The sequence below is a fragment of the Dicentrarchus labrax genome, unplaced genomic scaffold (assembly GCF_905237075.1).
Source record: "Dicentrarchus labrax unplaced genomic scaffold, dlabrax2021, whole genome shotgun sequence".
Classification (NCBI taxonomy): Eukaryota; Metazoa; Chordata; class Actinopteri; family Moronidae; genus Dicentrarchus; species Dicentrarchus labrax.
Genome location: NW_026136713.1, coordinates 8,028,596 through 8,053,040, shown reverse-complemented (window position 1 = coordinate 8,053,040; position 24,445 = coordinate 8,028,596). Strand labels below are relative to the sequence as shown.

Sequence of the window (24,445 nt, the reverse complement as noted above, 5' to 3'; positions counted from 1 at the left end):
GTTCCCTGTATGTACATAACGAGCTCTGCTGCTTGGAACGGATTCAGTGGAGCGTGATCTTTGAGATTCAGCATGATTGGCTGCCTGACTGTGAGATACTGAGGTTAAATAGGGGAATGGGGAGTCAAGGGAGGACTTCATGCCTGACTCAATAACAACGTTGCTGTGGTGATAATGAGCAGATCAAACGTAAGAGTATTGCGTCTCTCCTTTGACTTGTGCCATTGTGTCGTTGCTGTGTCTTTATGCATCCAAAAGGGGGTTAATCTCCAACATGATTGCCTGTCAAGAGCAGCCCGAGTACGTGAGTGGAAGTGGAGCAGTTGAGGACTGAAAACACACAGACAACAAAAGAGTGACTGGCAATGACAGCATGGGTTGTTTTCATATTACATCTTTATTGTTGGTTTGATAGAAAAAATGTGCCTCTTTTGATACAGATTCAAAATTACTTTGACAAAAACACAAAAATTACATTAATTTTTTTCTAGCAGCATGACTTAATTTCAGATCTTGCGGCATCACTGGCCTTGTTAGAACATTTTGTAAAATAACTAAAAGAGAAGTAGGCTATGTATTTATATTAAAAAAAATAGCTTGTGTAAGGAGGACAGAGAATGACAGCTTTAAGAAGAAAAGACAGGCAATAGAGGTTTAACTGCAGCAACCTTACTTAAGGTTAAAGAAGGAAAGTTTAGCAGAGCCCCGCACTGAAATATTCCTCATATTTCAACAAGTAAGGCTGTGGGAAGGCCAGGGCCAAACTATTGCCCTGGTGACCATACAGAAATATAAATGCAGATACATCACCAGAAAAAGTATTTATAGCTGTGAAAAAATGATGCCTACAGTCAAGATAAGAAAAATATGCATGAATAATACAAGGGTTCTACAACATATGGATCATATGACGGCTTATACATTATTCAGGTGCGTGACTAAAAGCAATTAAAAAAAAAGTTCCTTCACACACAATTCAAAAAGGATGACTGGTACTGGCAACTGCACTGAAAAAGTATTCTTGCTGGAAGAGGTCCATATGAGGTGTTGACTTTTTGCAAATCACGGCTCAGCTTCACAATATACAGACCTTCAGCTATCCTGTTTCACAGATTGTTTGTACAGTTTCAGGCTGAGGAAAAGCGGTAAGCAGAGGTTGAGATCAGAGGCGCGGAGAAATGGCACATTTGCAGAGTAGAATAACAAGGCTCAGTTTTGCTATGTCTGACTTCAAGTCAGGTAGCAAATGCTAAATGAAATGGAGCTACATTTGACTAAAAACTAATTAAATTAGTAAATATGACATATTAACTATTAAACAGACAACATAAACATGTTGATTTTAGTTAATTTGACCTGTTCTGCACTAAATTTGGAAGAATGTAACACAGGGCAGTTTAATAGTGCCTCCTAGCTTAAGCTTGCCATGTGTAAGCCAGTGTCTGATATGAGCCTTTTCAATGTGCCAAATGTGCCTCTCTGTAGCTCTGACCTGCACACTGTAGGTGAAGAAAAGCAAACACAGGAGATAAACGTTTTCACCATTTTAACTGTCAGGGAAAAGTCCAACAACAGCTCAAAAACATTCTAATTATAAAAACAATAAAACATGTAGTAGTGTTAGTAGTTTATAGTTTAGGTAAGGGGCTACTGTAGGTTCAGCTGGGCCTGAAACTACTGCAGGCTACAGAGAATGCTACAGGAGACAAATGCAAACTTGGGGCATCCAAGTAAACATTAATCGCTTAGAGTTTGACATGTTCAGACTTCAGAAGGTGAAGCGGTCACAGGAAGTTGACCACGAGCCCAGCGACGCTGCATAGAGAAAGACTTTGGCAAGCCAAACACTGGTTCAGCACGCATCATGCAACCATCCAGTCGTACTGCGTCATTCTTCATCCATTCAGCTCCTTCACTTTTATATATTATTTCAAATCTGAACACCGAACCCCATAGCGTTTTCTTTTTCCAGTCATTGAAACGTATTACTAAAAACAACAACAAATAAAAAACAATTCTGAAAAACAAACCAACACAATAAAAACAATTCATGGTTAATTAAAAACCATTACAGAGTATTTAAAGTACATATGTTGATACATGTTTCTAATAAAAAGGAGCACTCAAGCTGCTTCTGAGCAGAAACTGAGTCGGGCTCGAGGAGGCCGTTAAGAAAAGATCCAGGATTGTCAATGACTATAGTAAAAAGTCATGTTAAGATCTGAAAAATTCACTATACAAGCTTTGCAGTTGTGTCTCAAATCTATCAACTCTGGTCAAATGTGGGTCTGCTGTATCACAGCTGTTCAGTAACTATAAGGCAGGTTTGTTTTCAAACTGTTGTGACTCATATGTCTTGCTTTTTACTCCTTGTGTCTATTTCAAAAATATCTTTTAGAAAACAACAGTGATGTTAAGCCACAAGCTGACAAGGAGACGACATATTCAATACCGAAAAAAACAAAAAACAAAACATCAGTTCACAGTCAAAAAACACTAAAACTGAGCAATTCTATTTAATTTTGAGACGGATACGTTTCGTGCATAGAAACACAACCTTCTGCAATCGTTTAGCAAAAGGACGAGGTCCTCCAATATGGCTGCCAGAGGATAATCCCTCTGTAGTAGTCTTCATTTACTCATTCATTTGCCAGATTGTGGGACTTCAGTGACACAGGCCTCTAGTTTGACAACAGTAAACTAGTGCAACTTGTAAGTAACACTCTGGGCTGGTTTTTTCAGTGGAGCAAAAACACAATTTTAAGTTAGTGCAACAGAATATGAACCCATCACCAAATGTTGCCTCTTTATTTCATCTCTGTAGAAATATCATCTTTACATCGCTGTGCAAATAACTGAAAATCAGCTGTTAGGAATATAGGTTTCTGATTTTACATGCAGTTCTGCGGTTTTATAGAAAGCATCTCCTGCAACCCTCATAACTTAAAACAATTAATAAATTAAATACATTTCACAGTTAACCAGTATTTATTTAGCAGGAGGGCATTAACACTTAACTCAAGTTAACTCAACTCATGCAGCCCAAAATGTAACACTACCCTAGTCAAACTAGAGGCCTATGTTTTTTGTTTTGAAACATGCTTTAATTACTGTATAAAACTCTGCTTATAATTAAGTGCCTCTTTAGCTCAGTTTTATCTTTAGTTAAGGACATTAAACATTAATATGACTGCATTTCCTCAATTACAGACACAGAAATGAGGCTGTAATGAAGATAATGATAATGCGTAGTGTAAGCGGTAAGAGAGTCCAGGAACGGTGAGGATCAAAAACAAAGAAGCATATGGATATGAAGGCAAAATAAGGAGGAAGGATAAAATCTCTAAACTGTTGGATTACGGGGAATGGAAGTTTGACCTTTCCACAGTTTTGTGGTGCCTAAACAGACACTAACGAGGTTTAGGAGAAAGTGAGGTGGATTTAAAACAGGCGTTTGGCAGCTTTGTGGCTCTGAGAACGGTTCAGATTGAAACAAACCAATACACAGAACGATAAAGTAATGAAGAATGTCAACAGGTTCCACTAGATTGCTGAGGATTGTTTGATTACTGAGGTATAGGTGTATGTATGTCCTATAGCATTACCCCCCAAAAACTACACTCAGCAGTGAGGTTTGTGTAGCTTTTAGGCTCTAAAGTGTAAGTGTAACACAGAAACTGACTGAATAATGGCAGTGAAAGCAAAAAGGGGAATGGACAGAAAGGAATACCACCTGAACACCAGAGCATTTCCTTCCTTGCTGTGTACCAATTCCCCTCTCTGCTATTCAGTTATGCATATAACCACAGAGTGTAACTCGAACAGTCAATTATTGCAGCTCTACTTCACATCTGTTCATTAAAGTTCATTGTTCAAGAGAACCTGTAATCTAAGATTGCAGAGGTAAGTGGTCCAAATGTTTATGAAACATAATAACTGCAAACTGTCCTTTCAACGAGGCTGTGATGTTTTGTTAAATTACTACACACAGTGAGTGACGCCCTCGTAACACAAAGCTAAACCGAAGCAGCAAATTGATTGGTTTATCTGTAAAATGGCCTCACGAGGGCTCAGGCCATTTGGCAGCTTTAATGTCAGTAGTCCCCTCTCGTCGATAGATTGTAACATAGTAGTTTCATATTATGTAACTGCTCTACCATCAAAAATGTAGGTGCAGTCAGTGCGCAGAGGAAAAGTGTGGAATAAAATAATACAAAATGCCTTTTTCTTAAATTGGCAAAAAACTGTGCTACCAACAGCTTTGAATCTCCCGTTAGGCCTGCATGATTCCAACGCTTTCCAACTGAACGAGTATACAGTGTGCACACTACAAGAAAACTATTCTGGATTATTTTTCAAAGCTGTAACAAACACAGTTTATGTGGTTTTATCACCCTGCTAAAAATTTAAAAAGGCTAATAAAAACTGTTGATGATTGGAAAAGACAAATGCTGATAGTTAAGGCTGTACAGACTCATAAGAAGACTTTGTATCAACTGAAGTGTCACGTTTCATGAATTCAGGTAGCGGATGCGCCACTTTCACAACTCACCCCTACCGACTTTGACTGCATACGTTAACCTGCCACAAACTGGAAAATCACTGACCTATATTAAAAACCGTGACAAAAATGTGACACCCTACGGTTCATGGCATACGAATCAGCAGCTGCCACAATCACACATCAATCACACATCTGGCTCCCATGCAGGCAGGCCTGTAGAGAAGTTTAAGTTGTTGAAGTTTTTGGACCCTGGGTGTGAGTACAGTGCGTTACAGTGCGCGGTTGAGTTGAGGTGATTGTGCCTGGTGGCTGATCTCTCAGAAGAACTGTCTGGTGCCTCCTGTGACATTTACAACAGATGTTTCTCTTGTCACAGCAGGAAACAGCAGGATAGAAAAACGCAAACCTGCAAATCACTCAAGATGAGATTGTGTTTCCGCTACACAAACTAAATAAAAATGCATTGTGTTAAAAAAAAATTAGATACATGAGGTACTACATAAAGATAGCGTGAATGTATCCCTTCATTAATTCTTACTTTATATAGCTCTTATCTTTAACAGCGTGTTTATATAGAATCTAAAAACAAAGCATAGTGTTTTTCACAGCTTCAAAAAGCTGTGGTAGCAAGATAAAACGTGTAAGATCAGAAACTACCGCTGTCAGTTAAAATCTCTTATTTCTTTCCTCTTGGAGGTATGTGTTACTACAGAGTCCCCGTGGATCAGACAATCTGAGCTGAGACTGTGTTGTGCTTATCCTCCTTAAACGTGTCCATCATCCCACGCTGATGTGCCTTCTTTTTCGTCCTCTTCGTGGCTTCTAAGCCAGCCTTTTCGATTTCTCTCCACATGAAAATAACAAACAGACAATGAGAGTCCAGGAGGGTGAGAGGGTTAAAGGTCAGCCAACAGGAAGTCCATGGTTAGGAGCTCTGGTTGGGAGGAGGGCAATCTAAGGATGAGAAAAATGTGCTGGTGGGCTGAATCCCTGGAAAAAAGAAAAAAGTAAAATATAAGCAAAATACGTATGCATTTACATACTTCCTGATAAATGCACATGATCTGTTTTTGATTTGTTTAAAAATATGTCACCTTTGTAGGTAGCGACTCAGATGTGTGTTTCTACATCAGTGTAGCCAGGCAGGATGTCTCCATTGGAGCAGCTCTTGGACTCCCCCGCTGGTTGGGCGGTGGGCAGCATGTGGGCAGTTGTGGATGTCTCCTCAGGTGACGCTGCCTGGCCTCGCTGGAGCCTGCGGTGTATCAGGGGCACAAAGAACAGCACCACGCCCCCCACCATAGGAGGAACCCCAGCCAGGGAGAAGGCCACCGTGTAGTTCCCAAAGTAATCATGTAGGAGACCTGGGCAGTGGAGGCAGACAGATACTTGTGTTTAAAAAAGACCAAAGAGAAGGATGCTCATTCAGAAAATATGCTTTAAGCGCACTTTTAGTTCAGCTTAAAGTCTGGAAGTGGGAGGAAACAACTTGCCTGGCTTGTCAAAAGTCTAAAATACACCAACCTGCACCTCTAAAGCTCACTAAATAACATCTTATATTTCGTTTATGTAACCCATACACAAACAGAAATGTAAAAATGGCAACGTGTGGTTTTAGGGGGAGTTAATTCTATTTTTGTATACATTATATTAGAAATTTTATAGTATATATTTCTTGATGACTAAAGTTCTGCCTGCAGCAGGACGTGTTAAAGAGGTCTATGCACAGCCACGATACCACAACCTAACTGATGACAGGAGTCCTGAAACTCTTGCACCCGGTTATTGTCAGCTAAGAGTAACAGCACTTAACTCCTCCTAAAATACCAAACATACCGTTGTTTTTACTGTTTGTGTATGGTTACAACAGATACAGCATGTTAATGAGTGTGATTTTGAGTTTCCAGCAAGCATAATTTTGAAGTCTGGAGAGAACCAGTCTTGCTGTTTCCACTGCTTCTGGACTTTTATGCTAAGCTAAGCTAATAACGTCCTGGCTCCAGCTGTGCACAACACACAGGCATGAAAGTATTCATTTGTGTTGACCTATTCCACTAGGCACGTCATAACAGCACCCAAAATCTAGTTTTTGCTGACCCCTTGTGGTTTAATGTTTCACTTCTACATATCACTGCTGATATGTAGAAGTGTACTCATGTGTTTGTCAGTACACTGTGACTTGGCCATTGTTTTGGCTCATTAAAGCCCTGTAGCCTGTCTAAAAATGGGCCCCACCTATATATATATAATATATAATATAAGTGGCAACATAAGATGTGACCACGATAACATCTCGCCCTGTCTGTAGTTTATACAGATATATGTTTATCTATATTTGAGCTGAGGCAAACCTGTATAAACCTGTAACCTGTATCTACAGTAAAAACAAAACAAGGTCAAGTTTAACACACTAGGTTTGATCACCACGAGTGTGACTGGGAGCTGTGGAGGGGAGGGGAAACTTAACACATTGTTGCATGCAACATATGCATTCCTCATGAACTGTACAGACTGTACTGAACACATGTTGACACAGCGATAATCTCATTAAGACTTCGAGGAGCCAATATTCAATAGAATATCTAATTTCCCTGTGCAGTACTTCACACATAAATTACACGTTTGGTTTAACTACAGAAGATAACATTGAAAAATTGAAAGCATATGCAATAATTTATCTAGTTAGTCTCAGTGGCATTAATCCTATTATATGACAGGGATGGGAGTCACAAAAAAACAGAAAAACCCCTTTCAGACATAAAATGAGCAGAAACTGTAGGGAACAACAAGAGGGAGCACAAGGTAATTGCATTTTCTTCCTCTAAACAAAACTCCTTAAAGCCTAAATGTTTCTGCTGCCTGACTGTATCACACATTCACAAACGCGAACACCAGTTGAATACTGTGAAAGGAATATTTTTGGCTTTTGGAAATAATATATTTAATCCACAAATTAGGCGACATCTGTAAATGGTTTGTTTTTGCTCAACTAACAGTTCAAAATAGTTTAACAGATTAACTATATCATCATGGTTATTCCTGTGAGGACATAGGTTTGGATATGCAATTAATAAATATCAATATATTGCTTTGTCCAAGTACATAATCCATAACATCTTGAAATAAAAAAAAATTATGAGAGCCTGTTTTTACAAATTCAACAGCTTGAGAATTTTAGTTTGGACCAATATCTCAAAGCATTAATAACAACTGCCAGAATCTGAAAGAAAGAGGTTGGCAAGAGAGAGCATGGGGGTTCCTGAGTCATCAAATTAATGTTCTGCCCTCAGTGCTCTTCTATACACTTATCAGAGAGCTAGAGCGAAGAACGAGGAGAGGAGAGGGAGGAGGTAGAGGAGACATAAAGCGAGTTGAGCACTCCCTGTATGTGCTTTTATTTCCTGGTAGACAAATCCCCAGAGACAGCCTGCAGTTGGCCTCGAGCCCAAACCTCTCTAAATACAATCTGCTGTACAATCCATCCTGCCACACATTTGTCTTGCTCTCCCTTTTACTCCCTACATTTGTTTTATCTTTACTCTGCTAATATCAATCAACTTGTTGTGCGCGGTTACTGCCAACATCCTGAAGACAGTGCAAGGAGCCAGATCACAGCAAGCTCATTCTGGATTATACAATATAAATCAGTGCTGTATTGTGGCAAAAACCGGGCCAAAAAAGAACAGGAAAAGAGCTTTCTCACCAGCGATGGGTGGACCAGCTGTCATGGGAAGAGCCATGAGGCCTAAAAGGTAGCCTATTGCCTGTGAAGCTTGCATGGGCCCGACCAGCTCGAACGCTATGGGAGCCATCATGGTGAGGAAGCAGCCGTCGCACAGCCCCAGGAACACACACACGACCACCAGCCCCCCAAACACCGAGCACTGAGGAATCATCATAGACATCAGGCCCAGAGCCATGAAGGACACCACCTGAAACAGACAGCAAGAACGCATTAACAAGCTTTAAGTCCCTCTCTTATTACTGTTAAATGCCATGCCATGACTAACAGAAGCAATACGAGAGGGGAGAATTTACCTGCTTTCAGTAGGCGCATTTTTCTATCCTTTCTATCACTGTTTGTACAAGGAGAACTGGCCTCCAGGCCTTTTGTCCTCATTGTGAACATTCTGTTACTTGTGCGACAGAGTACACCCTCCAGCTACCGTTAAGACTAAAGCTACATATTTAAAAAATGTGCCAAAGATGAGCTGATTCGCCTGTCAACAGCTAGCCAAACAGAAGAGGATCTGAAAGTGCTGGAAAGTGCTGGAAAATATTGTCTCTGACATAAACTGACTTTATTATTACAAACATCAACAAGTGCTGATATTTAGATTACTGTAGCTGCCACTTCAGCTCAGTTTGACATTGGCTGGTACTGTCTGCTGTTTGATTAATATATTAAATGCTATGTGGAGATATAACTAAGCTAAAGGAATACAAAGAATGACATCTCAATAACATCTCTGTGCTATAGGCTGAGGAATTTAGTGCTTTGTGTTTTTGTCAGCTGCTACCGAAGGCTGCCTGCCTGTTTATGCAAATCTAAGCAGTCAACCATTACATTGAGCTCAGAGTTCATGAGTTTAACACTGTGAAATGTAAAGCAGGGTTCTGTGCCTCAACAACTAATTAAAAGCTACTTTAACCCCTTTACAATTACCACATTGTACAAGAAAGTTCAACTCTGGAGAAAAGACTCTCACAGGCAGTTTCTTTATTATGGCAACAGGAGAGAAATTATTGAGCAGTGTGCTGTAAACAAATTGTCCTTTTCAATGGAAAACACTATCTCTGCACAATATAACTCCTTAATACTGGCAAAGGAGCATTAAAAACATAGATTTTTGTGTTTTAATATCACACAGACATGATGATGCATGTCGCCCACGGTTTTTAAATTTTAATTAATTTATCTCCAACTCCCTCTGCTGAACAACCCGCTTGATTAACACCATCCAGATTGAGTGAGGTGGCTCTTTGCTTGTATTGCAAACTAATCTACGTTCCCAACAACAAAAATGGCATCTCAATATATGATTCCGGGGGATGCTATGGGCGAGTTTAAATTTTATAGTGTTTTGGATGACTCAGATATTCAGTCATATTTATTCGAGGCAGGGCATACGTACCATGAGTTTTAACAGAAACATGGAAAACATTAAAGAAAAAGTGGACAACCCACATTTCATACATTTCCTCACCTGCATGTAGATCTTTTGAAGACCAGGAATGAGGTCGCCAATTTTGCCGAAAGCGAGGCGTCCCACTCCAGATGAAGCTCCTATGCATACCAGGAGCACCCATTCCTTCTGGGTGTCCTTGAACTGCTCCTTCACAAAGTTGATCTGAGACACAGGAAGAACAACAGTGTGTTTGGTGCTTAGATGTGATTGTGCTGCATATGAAACTGAGCAGAAGCTACCAATAATGAATGAGCTAGCAAAGGTATGACACAACCTGCTGGTGAACTTTATATGTTTTTGAGCTCCATGCCTAAGAAGTCATTGAACTCAGCAAATGGGTGTGTATTTGGTGGAGTAGAGGAATTGTCTATCCATAACCCTGAAGCCAAGGTCTCACAATAACAAAATGTCTTCATCCACAGACCTCTGGAACAGCAGGACAGGAAGACCCAACGCATATACAGTAGGTCAGACCCTCCCACTCCCCTCAGCCCTGACCCCCAAATCAGATCCAAAACATTAAACCGCCCTCTGAAGTCTTTCCTGAACAAGATGGTCCTTGTGAAATATTTGCTCTGCTTTGAAGGGCTCTACATTCATCAATGGCCATAGGATAGGCAATGTTTAGGGATACAGAGAGGCCATACAGGAGAGATTTCCTGAGGTGGTCGAGCCAATACAAAGGCCGGGGCTGTGTTTACATCTGGGCCCGGGCCTGAAACAACAGGCCTGACAGAGGGAGGCCGGAGCTGAAACATCCGACATCTGGATAGAGGGATATCAACTTTACAGCTGCACGCTGCAGCATTACACTTCATCTTCATCCTTCACTATCTCACTATCTCACACCAAAGTCGGCCATAGGTCGTATGCAGACTTTGGTAATTATATTCATCATGGAAAGAAAGATTAATGTACTTTTACTTGGGAGTGATTGGACTTATTTTTTCATCATGATGTTCGACAGAAATCACATTTAGTCATCCCCCTTTTGCAGTCAAAAATAAGGACTGAAGTTGGCAGACTAAGCCCCGGCAACGGAACGACAAACAAAGTAAATAAACTTGTGCTGTAGCTTAAACCATGGGCAGCTAGTTTGTTGTTAGCAGTGGTATTAGAGTAGTAGTAGATTAAGAGTAAGAACCAAACCAGCATCTAAACAGTATTAAGTGACATTTGCAGGTACGTTTACATGCTGTTTAATGTGCTTGTAAGTCAGATAAACTTAGTATACTACATACTAAGTTTGGGCAGGAAAGCAAATCTGTGTTGTTCTGTTCTTTATGCAAAAATGGTTAAAAACGAATGAACTGATAGATGACAGATACATGATTATACAACTCTGACTAATCAACACCATAATGCTGTTTATATAATCCCATAATATCAATAAAGAGGTGAGGATTCCTAAATTTTCACAGTCACATACCTCAAATACACAAGAATGTGGTATGGTATGTATTCCATTTAAAGTAATGTTCTAGCACACTGAGATGAATGGAGGACTGTTAAGTACACAAAGCTTAGTATCTACACGTGATCTTCCATAACATTTATCAAATATATAAACAAAATCTAACATAGCTAGCTGAGTATTTTTTTAGATTTAGAAAATTTAACACAGAATGTGCATCATTCCCATTATTTTTCTTACCAGATGAACATATGGCACAAAGTAGCCCAGTACAGCTGTGGCAACTCCAAACGCCCACACTCGATATGTCACAATGTGAAAAACACGCAGGTTGAAGTACTTCCTGACCCCACCAAGGACCCTGCTCCACCTGCTCCCCGCTTGAGCCGTGGCCCCTGACTGTGTTTGGGGATTGGCAGGGCCAGGACCCATGCCTGGGGGTCCCATCCCTCCTCCAGCAGGCAGTAAAGGTTTGAACATCAGCGCCAGCAGGGCCTGGACCAGCATGAAGAGGCTAAGGATCTGGAAGGTCCTGCTGAGGCCCAGAGGTTCCACCACCTTGTTGAGGAAAACTGGGAGGCCCATGGAGAAGAGGCTGGCACCGGCTGTCACCACACCGTTGGCCAGGCCCAAGCGCTGGCGGAAGTAGTGGCCGAGGATGACCAACGAGGGCTGGAAGGCGAAGGAGGAGCCACAGCCGAACAGTATGCCATATGTGAAATAGCGAAGGCTTAGGGAGCTGCAACAGAAAAGAAAAGAAAAGAGGAGTAATGCTTTAGTTATTATATGACCATTTGTTTTGCTATAACATTAATTAATGCATAAACATAAACAAGCAAAAAATGATAATCAGACTCATTTAGTAAAATGTTTGCTAGAGTACTGTTAATATTTTTGGCATTGTGCATATTTTGGATTTTGCTGATGTTGGATATCTTTTTATTGATATTTGCACTTTCTAATACTTCCTTATATTGTGCTGCACCTGCCGAGCAACAATTTCTATTCTTTCTTATTTATTTTAAGAAAACCATTAAATGGCATGTCATTCTGGCTGCTCATATCTGATTTTTGTAGACGATTAAATAACCAAAGTTTGGACTGAGTTGAGGCAGCTTCCTGATGTTATAATATAGTTTTACTTTCATTATTGTATCTTGTTGTTCTTATTCTTATCTCTGGCTCAGTTCAGCTGCTGCAAGTGTCAAAAATAGCACAAAAAGGTGGAAAATGGCCAGGGGTTCCAAAATAAGGTGTGAATTAACTCTAAACATACTACTCTAACAAGACAGTTACAAATAGGGAGTACAGTATGCTTCTTCTAACAATCTGACTGGAAAACACATATTTTCCCAAGGTGTGACTCTGTTTCCTAATCTCAAGAAAAGACTGTAGCTGGAAATGTCTTTTCTTTATTTATACAACTGAGAAACAGCAGAGGAGCAAGTTTGTAGCAAATGTATTTGTAAGTAACTGTTACGTTGTAAACTGTAACATTATACATATATTTCGATCAATGCGATTTGTGTGCTGCTATACTGTGTTGAAATAAATTAACAAAGCATTCAGTTTCCTTGTTCTGACACATTCAGAGTCATTACCATATTTTTCATTAACATTTAACAAGCAGCTGTTAAAATATAGATATATACGCATTTAAATAATTAAATTAATATCGTAAACATGTGACAACCCCACTAAGAAAAGCTTTAGTAATGGGCAGCCCTAAATACATTAGCGGGGCGAGAACAAGTGATGTCTTTAATACATGTACAGCAGCTTACTTTGCAAATGATGTACTGAGCAGCCCTATAAAAGCCAGTACTGCGCCGCTGACAGCTGTCTTCCTACAGCCGAAGCGGTCTGTGAACATGCTGACCACAGGTGAACAGAAAAAGATCATGCCCATGGCAAGGGCCCCGACCCAGGCTGGAGAGGAAGTAGAGAGGAGAGAGAATTCATCATCAGAAACATGTGGAAAGCATGTAAGTTCTAGCTCTCCCCTACACTAAAATAAAAGACAATCTTATAACCATTTGAACAGCAAGCAATAATCAAAGTTCATGTAACATGAAATTTACTGTGTGCTGTGAATCAACATAGAATATATATACAGGATACAGTTCTGGGCAATGCAACTAACACACAGACAAAACAATGAGGAGAAATGGATTCCCTTTCCTGTATGGAAACAATACACCAACTTATTTTGTCACGTGTAATCCTTCAGCAGTAAACCCACATCAGAGATGCAGCTCAAGAATTTGCCTCGAGGGAACTTCACTCTTAGTGTTACACAGTCAAACAACTGTAGTGTAAATACTACAGGAAATAAATATTGTTACAGGAGAAAGATGAGAAAGATGAGAAACCTGAAAAAACAATCAATACTTCCTTTATAATTTTAAAACGCATTCCTTTTTTTGCATATGGAAGTCATTGTATGAACATTAAATAGGGATCACTAAGCAACAACAATGCCTTTATGCATGCAAACCATGATGTTTGGCCTCATTTCTCTAACTGTTTGCCAACCGAAGGTAAACGTGCTACTTTTGAATTTCGTATCCACACGTGTAAATGTAATTTCCAGAAGACAAACAGCAGAAGAAAAACTGCAAAAGTAAAAACAGAAAGCCTTTGTGCACACCACTTTTTTTGGAAATGCCTCTCTGTGTGACCCTCCACCACCTGATGTGATTAGCTATTAATATAAATTTATGTAACTCTTTATTGTGTCTTTATTTGCATCATGCAGTTCAGAAACGCTCTATAAGATTTCTCATGGTGATTAAGCAGATCAAAAAGTGGATCAAAGTGGATAGTTCTGGCCTGTGGTGTAATATCCATCCAGCGTTAAAACATAACGAGCCACAATGATCCAACAGAGACACTGCGTACCCTGAAGTGCAAACAAACAAATGTCTGGGTCGAGTCTCCTGGGGAGCAAAGGTAGCTTTAATGTCTACCGTGGTGTCTGGGTTGTGGGTCACACTGATCCAACAGTTCAATGGGAATGAGAGCAGAGAGAATGATAAACAGGTGGATGTACTGGTAATCTGCTTACACACACGTACACACACACACCCACACACACCCACACACACACACACACACACACACACACACACACACACACAGTCTTTGTTGTGGAGGTTGACATAAATATTCTGTACTGTACATATATACACCTGCTGGTACATACTGTACACTACAAAGTCCAATTTTGTGTAGTGTAAGGGCGGGACTGCACCCTAGCCTTCCTATAGTTTATTTATCCAAAAGGAACAAGAGAGGGGGATTTTCCTATTTGAGAAATTCCCACCATTTTCAAACATTCCCTACAAAATGTTTCATCTCGTGGCACAAGGCATCTCAAGGCATTCAGCAGATGATGTACAGAATCAATCGGGGAAACAGTGAAGTGGGTTAACCTTGTCGCCAAGTGCTTGCTCATGGTGGTACTGTTGGGTCTCTGTAAAAAATGTTTTAAAGAGTTCGGTCTAGACCTATTCTATTTGAAAAGTGTCCTGAGATAACTTCTGTTATGAATTGTGGCGCTATAAAAATAAAATTGAATTTAATTGAATTGAATTGAATTAAAGGCTATATTAAATTTTAAATGGTTGTCCTACATTGGCAGCCCATTTCAACCATTGAAAGAGAAATTGATGGAAAAGGAGTTTTGGTTTGGCAGCGAATAAGCACCTTAGTATTACAATTGCACCATATTGCACAACTGAACTAGAGAACTAATAACTCTCCTGAGGGACTCAGTATGCTTCAGACTTAGTGTTCGTCAGCTTTTCTAACGGGGTCTGAAACCCTCTAGCCCACACTTCTGGAAAACTGTTGATCTCAGTCAAATCCTCAAGGAAGTATCTAATCTTTTACTACGTTCACTTTGTTCACCGGCTAGTCACCAACTTGTCCTGTCTGTCTTTTGGCATTGGACAGGTAGTGTACAGTAAAGCTTCCTGCCTGCTGTGAGCGTGAATCAAAAACAGTAAAGTGGTGGGCCGTAAACCAAAACAATAAGCTGAAAGATGCTAAATGCTCCTTAGACCTGAGGGGAACTGTTAATGTTCCTGTTAATAATCCTCTGTTGGTTCACTACAAGCAACCCCTTTCACATTACACATTAGATTCTCTCCAGTTAGAGCTTATGTGTAGATCACAGAACATTTGCATACATAAATTAAGTCTGACTTGATGGTGGCATTAAGGGAAAGGCCATAGAAGTATAGTGGCGTCACAATTTAGTGGTAGGATCCTTCAAAGGTGGGTCGAAGGAATAGCCTGCAGCCTCGACTGTGTATGCAAAGATACATAGCATAAATCTAAATTAAGTGCATAGCCCTAAAAATTAAACCACCCACAAAAGTACTTGGAACAAAACTCCTGACAGAATCAGGTAGGGTTTAGTTGCAGTCTTTTGGTGACTGGAATCTCCTAAATTTATGTTCACAGCGTCACATGCCTCTACTATTGGGATCACTTTTCCCTTCACTGGTATTTCTCCTGCTTCTCATATTCCTTCTTATTGATATTGCTGTCACTTCAAGACAGCTCAAACTACCACTCGCTCCACTTTCTGTTCCTCGTCCATTACCACATGTCCAGCTGGTTTGTCTGGAAGGACCACAGGATCTTAACTCATTCTCAACCACCCATTGTGGTATCTCAAAAAACCTTGACTTGTGCTTCCATATGTATACTGTTTCTGTCTGTGTCTTGCATTCTTTTAGCGGTTCTTCCTCAGAACCCCACAGAGTTGTAAAATGTTTTACAGTCGATCAGGTTGGCCAGTGTAGACAAATCTTAGGCTTGGACTTCTCTTCCCATCTGTTGTTTTTTCCATATGCTTTTTCCTCATATGCTTCTCCAGTATTGCTAATGTTTGTCTGTAGATGGATCTGCACTTAGTATGTTACTTTACTGCAGTTGTAAGTACATTAAATGATTCTTTGTAGAATAGGGCAGGGTTTCAGAAGAACTGGGTAGTTGGAATACAGATTTTTTTTAAAAAGGCAGAAACTTTTATTAAACTAATTTAATCAATAGAAAATCCTAGAAAATATATGTGACAGTACTGGAAACAGCGATTTTTTACAGTGATAATTGCTTAGTATCTAGGACGGAAACAAAATAACCAAAATCTAGAATTACCCCTTTAAACAAAGACTGTCTTTTGGTCCTTCCCTGGTTGGATGCATACACAGTATTATTACAGGAAGACAGGACCACGGAGACATAGTATAGAAGAATGTGGAAAAACCTATAGAAAAACAAAAGGACAGTAGAGCACACTTCCAGAACCGACTCCCTTTACTATTCACATCCATAGAGAGTGTGAATAGTTAACCAGCTTCCAGTAGAAATTGGTTCCCAGAGAAGAAAATTATATAAGTGGAAGCATCACCAATCCAGCTCTGAGGCAATATGACTATAAATTGCTGATTGTTATGAAAAATTACACAATTATTTCACTCAAGTCTGCCTCCACTGGCTTCTTTGACTAGACCAACACTGGGGAAGATGATTGCAGTGCCTGGGCTAAACTGAAAGCACAATGTACAGTCCGTGTTACTGTTACTCTTAAAAAAGCACATTGTCTACAACATACAAGGTCCAACCTTCAATCAAAGGCTAACAAAGCATAAACATGCCTCATTCCTCTACTCTCTCTTCCCTTTTCTGGCCAACCCCAACTCCAAACCCCCCCCCAGTTCCCCTTGTCCTGGCACAAGCAAAGGTTTGTGAATAGACTGAGTGGAGTGTACTCATTATAGATGATTAGGTCTGAACACTTCCAAACAAAAGAAAAAGAACACAGCGGGAGAAACTGAAGCAAAATGAAAAGATGTGTATATGTGTGTATATGTGTGTATATGTGTGTGTGTGTGTGTGTGTGTGTGTGTGTGTGTGTGTGGTGAGGGGGCTTAACAAGCTTTCCTCTCTTTATGTGATAGATGCAGTGTGGCAACCAGAGAGAGACTGATGGTCTTTATAGGACCCATCTGTACACTGGAGGAAATGCTGAGACAGGACCTGAATGTACAAAGAGATGTACTGAAGGATGTTTAGTTTAGCTTCTATTAGGCATGAGACGTGAGACATGTAGCTCCAAACCTGGGCAAATAAAAACACTAGATAGATGCCACTGAAGTAAAAGTAAATAACAATATTATTTTGCAATTTGACTGAAACAACCCTTTAAAAGTTGAAATCCACTTTTAAACCTTTCAATCGTTGTTTCATTTCAAATCTAACGTGCCAAAACAATCGCAAACACATCACTGCCCAAATACTTTCCGACTTTCTTTAGTGGCAAACACGATTTTACTAGACACAGGAGGAAATGTTCCATCAACTAAACAATACAACATATTGTGGTAGATGTTGTCTTGGGTACTCTCAGTTAAAATAACAATAGCCATATGTATTTTTGTAACATTAACGGAAATTCCATTCCCTCAAGGCCACATTAAATGTCCTTCGCAGGTGCGGGGGCTGGGTAGTGTGTTGTTATATGACATACATGGTCATTTCAACTGAAAAACACAGACACCGAAATATACTATTGTACTGCATCCTGGAAAAAAATGTTTTTGTGGTTAAGAGTGCACACAGTAGCTGATGCCCCATGTACCAAGACTGAGTCCTTGCTGCAGCGGCCGTGGGTTCGACTCTGACCTGTGGCCTTTGGCTGCGTGTCACCCCCCCCCTCTCTCTATCCACTCCACCCTTTCCTGTCTCTCTACAGCTGACACTATGCATTAAAAGGCAATAAAAGCCCTCAAAAATATTGTTTTTAAAGAGTGCACACAGTCAAAGAGCATCACAAAGAGTAGTTGTAAAATGACCACAGTGTATTATTAATGGGTGGGTTTGAGAGCAAGCTAAGTACAGTCTTCATTTTAATCATCTCTAAAAACAGGAAATATACATAACGTAAGTCAACAAGAGTCTGTCACTGACATGTTTGCTCTCTGTGGTTAAGTTTCCCAGAAGATACTGTATATACTATAAGCTATGTTTACCAGAACAGAATTCTGCCAGTGTTTGGGTTAATCTTCAGTTAGATTACATTTTCACCAGGTCTTATTGGACAACACACATAACTATCAAGAAACACCAGTTGTGCTGTTTATGAGCACACAGCAAAGCCATTTTGAGAAAATTGTCTTGAGGAAAACACATGGAAGCAAAACAGTTTAACTCAGCAGGTAGCTTGCAGATCCCCAGCACAGGTAGCATTGTATTTCCAGCCAATTACAACAAGGGCCAAGAAATAAATGATAGGTTATGACTTTGTTGTTGTCAGAGTTTCACAGAAGAAACTGAATGGGTATCGTGTTTATAAAGTTTAGTTTCAGCATCAACTACCTGGCTGGCTATTAACCATACAGAACATCAGGTGAGGCTGCATAGTTTACAGACACGAGAAAAGTGTCTTCAAACATGTCAGCTTGAGCCCGGTGAGTTTGACAGCAGGAGTTTCCGGATGCTCCATGAGCTGTTCAGTCGGTACCGCTCATTAGCAATCTGCAACTCCTTCTGATGTTTTCTAGTCATATCCAATCTAATATAGCTGTGCAAACCGCTTGTGTTGACACTATCAATAATGCAAGATGGGGTGTATGGATATGCAGAGAGCGCAGTGAGTCACATGTGCGTGTAGCAGCACAACTCGATTGTCCTGCATAAACAGGCTCTCAGACCTCAATACGATCTGTTGTGCTACGTTTCTCAAGGTTAATGCCACATTTCCCCTAAACATTTGCCTCTAACTGTGAAAAGGATGATGCTACTTATCACCTACCCACTCCCTTGTGTCGGCTAGGGAGGCTTTCTTTTACCTGTCACTATTTCCATGCACACCTTCTTGAAAACCGTCTAAAAGAAATTAATTCAACAATGGTAAAATAAAAAGCACAGTCCATGCCTGCTCGGGCCTGACAATATGTATGCACCTGCTTATGAGTGCATGAAGACTTTAGAGACTCTGATCCGACCTAAACCCAATCCCCTTCCCTCTGGAATTCCAAAAATGCCACAGTGCTCCCTGATCTGCCAACCTGGGATTTCCAGCTTCCCTGGAGATGCTGGTGAAATCTGGGGCAGCAGAGCTACAATACAGCACTACACAGAGCACAGCAGTGTGCTAATGAGGGGAGAAGTTTGCCTGTGACAGCACACACACCTGTTTAAATCCTGGCTTTTTTACTGAGTTAATACTTCTAAGAAAAGTCCACCACGAGTGCCAGCCACATCTGATATTATGAAGGATTACATTCTGATTACAACGAAAGGAACACAGTGTTGAAGTGTTCATTTGAAGGTAGAATGGGGCATTGTCTTTTAACATACTAATTCTATATGAACTATATTATACAAAATACAATTTATACAAAAGGGGAGACACATATCCTGTTTTGTTTTTAGGTAACAATCACCTGCTTAATGTTGCTTATCTAAAGCTTCAATCCCCCCCAAAAAAAGTTTAAAGCTGATATTGATTTTACCCTAATACCCATGATTGCCAAGCCAAATAACAAAGAACAAGGTTACACAAAGAGGAGGACAGTGGCATCATCAAACATTTGAACACACATTTCTGGAAAACATCTAGTACACGTCCGAATCTCTGACTAGTTTTACTTGTATGTAACCACTGCTGCTTAAAGACTACAGCACTGATTATGAGCTATTCTTAACTACTGCACACTGTACTGTATGTTTAGTGTGTTTTAATGTTGTGCTGCTGTCAGTAAGATTTAAAGTCTGTCCACTAAGGAACGCAATAAAGTGGAAGGAAAACCTCTCGTATTCTAAAGAAGCAGCACTACTAATGTTAAAAACTGTTACTGTATCACTTTTGCCTTTATGCCTTTGAGCAAGGCACCAAAATTCTGTTCCTACTGATTTGTTTCACACTAGTGGCATATAAATGGAAATCATTCTAGGGATCAATGAAAAATTAATCACTTGCTCACTCAGTCCCTTTCTTCCGGCCCTTCACACACATTCCCAGTTTTTCTAAATCTGCTGCAGCAGAGCTTGAACTTCTCTCCCACATTCAAGCACACATCACCTCACGAGGGGGCTCACTCCCCCACTGATTATGAAAGCACCGCACTCTTTGTTTTTAATTTTAAAAGAACGCTCCGTTGGATACTTGCACTCCCATGCACACCTTGACATACCAGCAGTTTTGCACTGTTGACCGTGCCATGCTGTAATCACTGGGGAAAACAACGCCATCTGCAACTCATAACCCGCTCACCTCCCCTTCATTACCTTCTTTTACTAATAAAAGGCGGTTCTGATCCCCTACCTTGGTACTCCTGAGCCATTTTTAAATCTCTTGTTTACCCCTCGGGGCTTCATAAATACCCAGTATAATTGAGTTCAGTAAAAAGACCTAATGGTAATCTCTTAGCTTAGATTTAATCACATCCCAATCACCTCTTCTCCTTATGGTCCTGTAAGTTTACTGCCTTTGACGTGTTTGTTCTACACACGTGAATTGAACTTTTACTGACAGTTACTCTCTCGGACTGGACAGTTGTTCATAAGGAGACTTTGCAAATGTGAGTATTATAGTTAAGCTGTCTCCCCCCCCTTTGTTTTGTTCCATCGCTGGGGGGAAAAAAGGTCAGGACTCAGCATACTAGCTTAATCCTTTCACATATGAGAACCACCACGAACCAGATCCAAGGAACGGCTGGAGATGAAATCCTTAACAAGCCAAAAAAAAAGGGGGGGTGAATAGAAATATCTTGATAGCAACTGCCCTCTGCTGAATGTAAGATATATAAGTGATATATCAGGTCTTAGATGACTTTTGAAAAGAAACTACCAGTCATACTATATCTGTTTAAGGCTCTCCATCACACGAAACACCAGAGTAATGTGATGCCTTGTCGCACTGCCCTCAGACACAGCAATTATCCTTCGCATAAATAAGAGATGGCAAGGTGCAAGATGACATTAAAAGATATTAACCTGTGCTTACACAAATAAGCCTGATCCTGTCTGAGCCTTTGATTTCTCTTCCTCAGTAACTGTTTTCATGGTGATGGGAAACGTTGAATTTGTTCCAGGGAACAGTCTTAGAGCGGTAATCCCTTCCCACATCCTGACCTTAAACTTTTGCTGGTGATTGTGGAACTTAACAGGAAGTTAAGAAAAATACCCGCTCCTGTTACAGGCTGCTCCCCCCTTTCCCTCCGTTATCTTTTCGCCAAAATGCGCAGGCCGAACATTTTTACAGTCTCACCACATAAATCCATCATTAAAAAATAACTCCCACAATTACTAATTTAGTCAGCAGCTGTTAACGTGATTAGCAACCTCAAAGCTACAGGCCGAGACTCTGTAACACCATCAAGGGCTCAAACCTCCAGAGATGCTGATAAATTGGATGCCGGCTTTCAGCTTTTGAGCTCAACATTTCCACTATAATAACAAGTACGAGCAAGAAAATGTCAGTTTCTGTAACTAATGATGGAACTCCAACAGGATCAGAAAGTCGTTGCACCCCTTCACCTAATAAAAAAGGATGAAGTGTATCATTACTTGACAACTATCATTAGTGATTTCTATATTCAGATGTATCTCCTTGCCTGCAGTATGATTGTATTGCCCCACCCAGTATACAGTGAGATCTTGTGCTACAATCCTCAATGGAACTGGTTTAAACTGAAGCCCGCAGGGCTGAGAGAGGGGTGAACATTGGCCTCTTTCTGGTCACATATGCCAGAACAATCGGTAAATTGTGCAAATTATTATCAATTCCAGAAATTAAATTATCATAGGATCTTTTAGCCTTTTATATATTATATGTGGCAGTAATGTCCCGCCCTGTCCAGCGAAAGGGGAAAACCCCAAAGAGCAATGCAATAACAACCGAAATAATGTACAGTCACATTGGGGGGGTTATTAGGGCTTGCAGAAAGTCTCACTTTGTAAAGTTGGTTGGGAGTTGGTTTTAAGTACAGTTTGTTCGTAGGTTTACACACACTGTTCAGATGTCTGTATTTCTATAACTTTCAGCCTTATGGGGAAATGCTTTATCAAAGGGCGGATTGTGATAAACTTAAATGGATTTGCTGCAGCCAGATAATGGAGCTAGAATAACGGTGGTGTTAATGAATGGGTAGAGAGTACAGTACACATTTGGTTGGTAAAATGCCTGCTAATCACTGAACCCCCAGTGATATCAAAAAACATGCAACAGACCAACTTAAATGAGAGGTAGGGATCATTTCTAGACTGCATGAAGAAAAAGAACATGCAGACTGCAGAAATGTAGTGGTGAGGCACATATGTAATGTAACACTATGTGCCCTTTAAGTGCAGGGTAAACCCACTTGAACTCCAGACTCTTTTTTAGACTGTTGCATGTATGTGGCACATTTATAGAAACCCATAGATCATAAACTATTAGGCTGCTGTTACATGCTGAAATTCTTTCAAATGTTAAGCATCCTCTGGAGGTCCAATTTCCATCTTTTAATCGTTGTAACCCAAGCACACATGCAGGATAAACGTCCAGTCCATCAGCACACAGTCTGGTACTTACCCACTTTGAACTGAGACGTCTTGTCCTCCGGGTTTGCGTGCTCCTTCACCAGCATCATATGCAGGATGCCGAAAGAGTTTTGGATCCCGAAGATAGACCCATTGCACCAGGTGGCCGCAAAGACCACCAGCCAGCCGTAACCTCCTTCGGGTGGGACGAATCCCGCTCCGTGGCCGTGCACCTCCACCTGGACCCCCGCCTCGGATTCAGAACCCGGGGAGAGGGGAGGCTTGCACCCGGCCTCGATCATCTGCACGGCGCTGTCCTCCTGCGCGATCTTACACTCGCTGTCGGCCGCCTGGTCATCCTTGCTCCGGTCCGCTTCTCCTCCGGGAGCATCCCTCTGCTCCTTCTGAGGATCCGCAGCTGGCTGCTCCGTCAGGGAGTCTCCGCTGGACGGCTGAGCCTGATTGTCTAACCCGTTGATCCCCATGCTGTCTGATCCGGTGGAGAGGTTACTGTGGACTCTTGGCGCACATGCATGAGATATAGGTCACTGATATAAGAGAAGCAATTTGAATAACAGATTTGATTGGCTATCTGTCAAAATGTGCAAGACAGACGGTCCCTTACTGAGCAGACAAGCCTCCTACACGCTGCTCGTAGCCCAAGTCTGAGCGTCAACTTCGGCCAATAAACCTGTTAAATGTACCATTCTGCTCGGAGGTCTGTGGGGTTTTTTTCTCTTCCAGGAAACAGCAGGCACCGCCTATTGCTCCTTTAACATGTACGCCTGTGAGTCAAGGAGCAGCCTATAGAGACCGAAACCATGTAGGCTATGTACTTTTTGCTGGTCTCCCTGCTCGGTGCTCAAACACGGATCATCAACCTGTGAAAACGTCCGCTCGGCTCCGACACCGTATCGTCCAGTCACGCAGTCCGCACACGGTACGCAACATCCCCCCCGGCGATGAACGAAAGGATTAGGCGCTCCTCCTGTTTCATCTGATAAAACGTACGCGGGTGTAAATGTGAATTAGGTAGGCCCGTGTGGGTCCCGGAGGCTGTTTCGGCTCTAAAGTGTCAACAAAGCTACGGCCGTCATTCAACAGCTCGGCCCCGCCTCCCTGCCCCGGCGGATGGACGGTTGGGACCAATGGCGGAGCTTCGGGGCAGTTACGGTTAAAGTCGTGGGACGAGCTTGGCGCTTCGTGTCTTTTCGGATTCACGTAAAGACCCGAGTGAGCGTCGACGGTTGACGTCTGCTTCAACCGTTAGTTCGGTTAGAAAATGAAGGTTTACGGGGATGATGAGCCGTTAGTGTTTACAACCAGGACGGGAGAGGAAGGGGGGGTTGGTTTAATTTACCGTCAGCCGTTAAACGTCTGTATCAGTTTAACGTTGAGAATATGTCCACTGTATGCAAGAGGCTTCTTTGGACCCCCACTAAGAGTCGCCAAAGCTTCACCGTTGGGTCCTTCTTGGTTTTTAAGGGGTGTAAGATTTAATTTTTCTTTAAACGTACACTCTCTCAGCATTTTGTTAATTTCTGTGTAGAAATTTAAATCTAATTGTTATATTATATTATGTTATTAAGTTTAACTCCATGTGAAGGAAATTCAGAGATTTCTCTCTAAACACATTGAACAAAATAATAGCTTTGTAGAGTTTTGTCCCTTTTTTTTTTTTTTTTTTTTTACACAGTTTTTTCTCTTTTTCACCAGTTTTGAGTTTAGGATTTTTTGGGTGGGTCTAAAATGATGGAACCTTGACGCACTGGAGCCACACTTAAATATATATATATATAT

General features: G+C 41.0%; 1 protein-coding gene across 1 annotated transcript; it reads right to left on the bottom strand.

Annotated features, from left to right (window-relative positions):
* Positions 1-378: 378 nt before the first annotated feature.
* slc16a2 (solute carrier family 16 member 2) lies at positions 379-24,104 on the bottom strand. The gene is made up of 7 exons (XM_051419532.1): positions 22,698-24,104; positions 12,892-13,036; positions 11,348-11,846; positions 9,712-9,855; positions 8,208-8,436; positions 5,599-5,868; positions 379-5,494 (listed from the first exon to the last, which is right to left on the bottom strand). The coding sequence occupies exons 1-6, from the start codon at positions 23,128-23,130 to the stop codon at positions 5,615-5,617; spliced, it is 1,704 nt and encodes a 567-aa protein (XP_051275492.1). The 5' UTR covers positions 23,131-24,104; the 3' UTR covers positions 379-5,494; positions 5,599-5,614.
* Between the last annotated feature and the right edge of the window lie 341 nt (positions 24,105-24,445).